We start from the raw sequence: 6,000 nt of genomic DNA, 5'->3' as shown, positions 1-6,000 counted from the left end.
CGTCTCTCTGTGTCTGTCTGTTCAAGAGCTTCTAAATGATAAGAGCTAGGTCCACCAAATTTAGTAGGCAGCTTCCTCTGGGAGGGCTTCATTGTGCCAAGACAATGGGCTGTGCTTGGGATCTGTTTTCCAGAACATGGAAAGGGAGGGGTGTGATAGCAGGGACGGTTATGCTCCAGAATGACCTAAGGAGGCAGCAAGCCTGGGAGACGGTTATACTGCAGAATGACTACAGGGGGCCACCCACACCTGAAACAGGTTGGCTGGGAGCAGAGCTCTGCATGATGCTGGCTATGAGTCGTGAGTAAGTGGCCCTCCTGCCCCAAAGCCAGAGTCCAAAGCACTCCCCCGGCCCTTGGCTTCAGCACCAGATATTGGCCAGCAGCCCCCCTAGTGAACAGCCACTAGCTGGGGCCAGGCAGTACAGACCCTGCTGCTCAGTACCTCCAGACACCAGCTGCCGGCTGGGCATGAAGCCCCAGGGCTACCCCTCCCACCTACCAACCCTGTGCCCTGAGCCCCCTTGCATTCCCCATAGAGTACCCTGACCATGGCATCCCACACCCTGCCCTGAACCCCTCATAGCCCCACATCTCTGCCTGTACTCCTTTACCACCATGCCTCACTTCCTGCCCTGAACCCCACAAGGACCCAAGCAACACTGGATAAATCCTCTAGTACCCAATACAACTAAACTTTCACTACAGATCTTGTATAGTTCCTCTTCCCTCCCCTATATTGCCCAGTGTTACTTCTTGCTTTCTCCAGCTCAAACCAGTTGTACTGCTCCTTATCTTTCTTAAGGAGTAGTACACGTACCCATGCAAACATGGAACAAAGCAAAACATTAAATGACTGTACCAGAACTTTGATAATAGGGTTGCAAATCTAACAAACACAGAAGGTAAAATCCTGGCCCCTTTGAAATCCGTTGCAAAACTCCCATTGACTTCAGAGGGTCAACATTTCACTAGAAAGGATTTTATTTTCTTCCAGCCTGCAGAACTGATGTTTTCACTGTACAAAAATGAGAAACAGAAACAGTTTTCAATGATTTATTTGATTTCTCCACATGATCACAGTTATAGTTTTACATCAATAGGGCCTGTTACTACTTACAAACAGAATGCATGTTAAAATGAAAGCACTCCTTTTTCCCCGCAATTACAAAATGGGTCTTGAGCCTCCCCAGAACAGAAGCTTCTTGTGAGCATGATGTTTCCTGAAGTCTTTAACAGTCTGCATTCAAGACCTAATTCTAACAGTTTAATACAACTCAAAGCTGGATTAAAGTTCCTAGCAGGAGAAAGGTATTGTATGCAACCTCAAAGTGACTGCAGACTTATAGTAATACTAATTTACACACTATATACAATTTAGAGATCTATGTATTCTCTCTACTTGGTCCCATTTCCAACATCCTTTTCCCTCCCCCAGATTTAAGCATGTTATTGGTTTCATTTTTCTTTTAATTATATACACAATAACTCATTTTGCAGGCAACAAGTGCAATGATATTTTACAACGGAAACAGCAAAATGCATGCTTAACTGCAAAAAACACACAGCTTCATATGGAACAGCAAGTCAACATCTAGAGATTCATTGTTTAAATATCTGCTGACTGTCTTTCAGCTCATTTTATCAAGAAACAAGAGCTTCTGCTGCATGCAGTACATGATGGGAAAATCATTCTACACTGTATGTTTGAAGACTTTTTTAGCAATACAAGACGTACATTATATTAGGATGAACTTTGTTTTTTTACATCGTTGTACATTTCATTAACTTAAAAAAATTAAACTCAAATACATATTTGACCATTGTCCCAGAAAAGATCTGTGGTTTTTGTTTTTAGTGATCTATGTTCTTTAGGTTTTCCTTCCATTCTTTCAAATAGATATCATTACTTAGCCACGTTATTCATGAGATCAGAGAAACTGCGTCCCCAGCCATGACCTATGATAATTTTTAATCAATAAGGAAATAGGACTAAAACCTTTCAACGTCTGCTATTTCATGTTCTCCAACAGCACCCAGTAACAGAATACTGTCATCTTCCCATTCTGCTAGTGAGTTATAGTGTTTATGCAATTATTAATCTTAAATGTATTCTGACATGTTGGGCTACACTCCTAACGTCATAATAGTGAGGTTTTTAAGACTTATGCCCAACATCAAAACGTTTTTTAAAGGTAATTAGTTCCAAAAAGAAAGAAATTACGAACATTCTGTGTTTTTTCTCAATTATTTTAACTATGAGAAAGTTTTCAAATACTGTGCTGTTAAAGGACCCAATATAATTAGCAGCCACAAGATGGTCTCTGATTTTGCATTTTCTCCAGTATGTGTGTGTGTATGCACAATCATGCACAAATGGTTTCTTGCCCGTACAAAATTTGTGACAACTTTTGTACATCATCAATTGCACCTGGCAAAATTAAAACCTGGCCCATCTTTGTACATCAAAGGCTATTTTTTTGTTATACCATTCTTAAACGAATCTAAGGGGTAATGTGAAACTAAATCAAACACATTTGAAGTATTTCAGAGCTAAAATACTTAAGGCATTCCATGCTAAGAAACGTATCTGGGGCTAAATCTTCCTCTCCATGGCACAATGTAGATCTGCAGTATATATTTTGCACTTATTCAGCACGCAGCACTGATATCAATAATTCTTCATATAGAACAAGTGCAGAATGCATAGTATGCGATGGAGAGGAGCATTTTTACCCTAGTTTTCATTAAAAGATGCAGTTTCAGAAAGACTTTTGTACCCGAATGGTATCTCTTATCTTTTCTGGAACAACTTATAAATTACAGTTAGATTCTACTATTGGTACAGAGGTATGAAAAAAGCTGACATTTAAATATGTATCACTTCACTTCAACTAATATCAACAGTAACACTGATGTATTTTGCAAATATACAATACGTAGAGTGTAGCCTCACACTAATAATGTTAGATGACATGCAGACAATTCTACTTTCCTTTATAAGAACAATATTTTAAACTGCAAGGAACAGAGCCTCAGGGGGCCCAGAATAGCCCTCTTAAGGTAAGACACAAATTAGGATAGCTTGAATGATACTAAAAATATACTTGTGTTACTTTCATTTTATGCAAGATTTATGGGAGCAAAAGGGAGAAAAGACATTGCACATGTGGGAAACAAATGTGGACGGATTTAAGCAAAAGGCTAAACTCTAGATTGCTGTATTTGCTCTCTAAGGAGATTAACAAAGTGCTCAGTTTGCAGTTTTGCTGGTATTATGATATCACTGGTATGAAAAAGGGGAAGGGGAAAAACCAAAATTAAAGATACCAAGAGTAACCCAATATGGAAAGTTCACCTTCTCCTCATCCAATGCTACTGTATATTAGTATTGTTCAAATAAACAGATAGATCTGGTTCCTTGCTGACTTCTTTTTACCCATCTCACACTGGAACTTCTTTTTTTTTTCCTTCTTCAAGTTTTGCATTTTAGCTGGTGCAGTTTTGCAGTTGTGGTACTTTTGTTTCTACCATTTAGGTGCAAAGTCCTTGGAGTGGCTCAAAATGCTGAAACTACAAAGTATGCTCCATGTATGACTTTGAATGGCATTCAGGGATATAAAATCTCATATGAATTTGCAAATGGCTTGATTTACAACACATAAGCAACAACAGCACAGCCTGGTTTATATGATGTCCTGAAACTAACTAGAATATGACAGTGAGGGTTTGAACATAAACTCAGCCTGCTGAGTGTTTTGTACTTGTAAACTAAGAAATGCGATGCATAAAAATGGGGAACCCACTTTTTTGCGAGCATATGACTATATGGAATTACACTACAAAAAAAAAACAAAACAAAAAACCAACCAACAAACAAAACCCAAACCAAAACCAAATAACCCCACTATACTAGATACTAAAATAAACTTTAAAATTGTAGAGCAGTTCCATCTGGAAACACTGTCAGTCTATAGTTCATTTGAACGGAAAAAATGAGCAAGTCGTGGTATACAGGAAAATGCAGTGGCTGAGAAGGATGGGTGTTTGTAATTTTCATGTTTAAAATGAATGATTTTGCAGTGTATGCATGCACCTTCCATATAGCTTTTCACGTGTGTTCATAAAATCATATGCATATAAAAGAAATGTGGATTGTGTAAATTCACAGTTATCACAGCCTTTAAAGTGTCTAAGAATTTGTGTAACCAAATGCTTTAAGATAACCAATGGTAAATGGTCATCCCATGTTACTACTGAATAGTTACTGCATCTTAACTAGTTTGCTTACCTGAAATAGCAGAACAGTTATAATACTGATTACATATGATATTATGTTAATAAAATAAGGATTTATACAAAACAATATTTGACTATAACAGCTAAATGCTATGTTACTTGGCACATTTTAGTTATGATTGTTTTTAGAATGTCTAGAGAACTTTTAAATTAAAATACTGAAATGTCTGAAATTTATTCCTAGCATTAATGTTTTTGGTCTACTCTTTCATATGCTATTCATCTATTGTTACTATCCTTCTATCAAGTAAGTGTAATTCCTTGTAAAGTCTATATTGCTAGTTCTGTGGTCTGAAAAATTTGCTTTCCAAGCACAAATGTTAACTATACAGTATATATATATATTTATATATTTATATTATATAAAGTTTACTTACGTACTTTCATCAACCATATGAGGTCTACTTATTTTTTGCCTATTGACAATAAAAGAGCAAGAATGCAACACTTGGTTCTGAATCACTTTTTTTTTTAATAGGTTAAGTTTTTATTATGCATGTAAAATCGTCATGGGATTTGGTGAAAAAGGAAGCTTAACTTGTGTTCAGCAAGCAGCATATTTTCAAGGCAATTGAAGATAGGACTGGCCCAGAAGGCAGAGCTCCACTGAGCAGATAAGTAAAACCAATATTGATCACACTCATTCGAATGGTTGTATTTAGTAACAGCAGGCCCTTAAGCTTGCAGAAGTCAAATAAATTGTTTGGCTGGGTAAAAATCCACAGTTTTATTTGCTGCTTCCTTTAAGTGCCTTTATAACCATGCCTAAAACTACAGTTATTAGAAGGACAAATACTTCTAGACTATTGTGCTGATGCCACTGTGTTTGGGCTTAGTGCTGGTTGAAGTGGAAGGAGGAACTGACTGTCCATGGTGATGCTGAGCATGCTGGGAGTGAGAAGAGTGCCCGGGATGAGGAGGGGGCAATGGAGGGTGGGGATGAGGATGCTGCATGTAAGAAGAATGCACTGCGTGCTGGGAATGTGGCACATGGGGGTGGTACTGGTGCGTGTGCTGGATGTGCTGTGGAGGATGATAGTGGTGATGGTGATGATATGGGGGTGGGTTCTGCTGCATGTGGCAGTACTGTGAATGGTGAGTGTGCACTTGGGCCTGTGTCTGCCCCTCAGCTGGTCCAGCATGGTGCATGGCAGAAGGATGCTGGGAGTGTTGCTGATGTGGGATTACAGGTGGGTGCTGAGGCTGCTGAGATGGGCCCGATGGTGGATGGCCTTGGGAAGGTGGCTTCCCCCTCTTACTACCAAATAAGGAACCTAGGAGTGAGGAAGAGTTAGGCATAGTCTGGTGAGGGCGAGATGGACACTCTCGGGTTGATGTAGCTCTTCGGCGCATGTGAGGACTGCTAATGATGGACCCCTAAAAGAAATTAATAGAAATGAAAATTAAAAAAAAATCTTAATATGTTTAAAAGAAAAAGTTCACACGGATCTATCAAATCTTTCTTAAATGGTCCCATGGGCTGACTATATTAAGCGTTATAGGAGAATTTCTCTCTCTGACAGCTGCTCTCTTCAAGCTACAGGTGAGGCATTTCATGTCCTTGGAATGCTTATAAACATTAATTACTATTACATGGTTTCTCTTTCAATGCTTTATTGTAAATTTGATACATTAAGACAAATGTCAATGAAAGATGACATTATACTTGGGAATTTGTTTTAAAAGGAAAAAATACATTTTA

The 6,000-nt window shown here is 38.5% G+C and overlaps 1 protein-coding gene across 11 annotated transcripts in view; it reads right to left on the bottom strand.

The window, feature by feature from the left end:
- Positions 1–1,041: 1,041 nt before the first annotated feature.
- IQSEC1 (IQ motif and Sec7 domain ArfGEF 1) overlaps positions 1,042–6,000 on the bottom strand; it is a 616,154-nt gene continuing 611,195 nt past the window's right edge. For 10 of the 11 annotated variants that reach the window (XM_075939719.2, XM_075939722.2, XM_075939725.2 and 7 more), the window contains one exon: positions 1,042–5,675. In XM_075939719.2, the coding sequence (XP_075795834.2) occupies positions 5,097–5,675 (579 nt within the window). In that variant the 3' untranslated portion in view covers positions 1,042–5,096. The remainder of the gene's footprint in view (positions 5,676–6,000) is intronic. The other variant, XM_075939730.2, reaches the window with a different exon arrangement.

Source organism: Pelodiscus sinensis, chromosome 11, assembly GCF_052426305.1.
Source record: "Pelodiscus sinensis isolate ZL-2025 chromosome 11, ASM5242630v1, whole genome shotgun sequence".
NCBI classification, from domain to species: domain Eukaryota; kingdom Metazoa; phylum Chordata; order Testudines; family Trionychidae; genus Pelodiscus; species Pelodiscus sinensis.
Note: the sequence above shows the minus strand (reverse complement) of the source record. Positions and strands in the feature narration are given on the sequence as shown.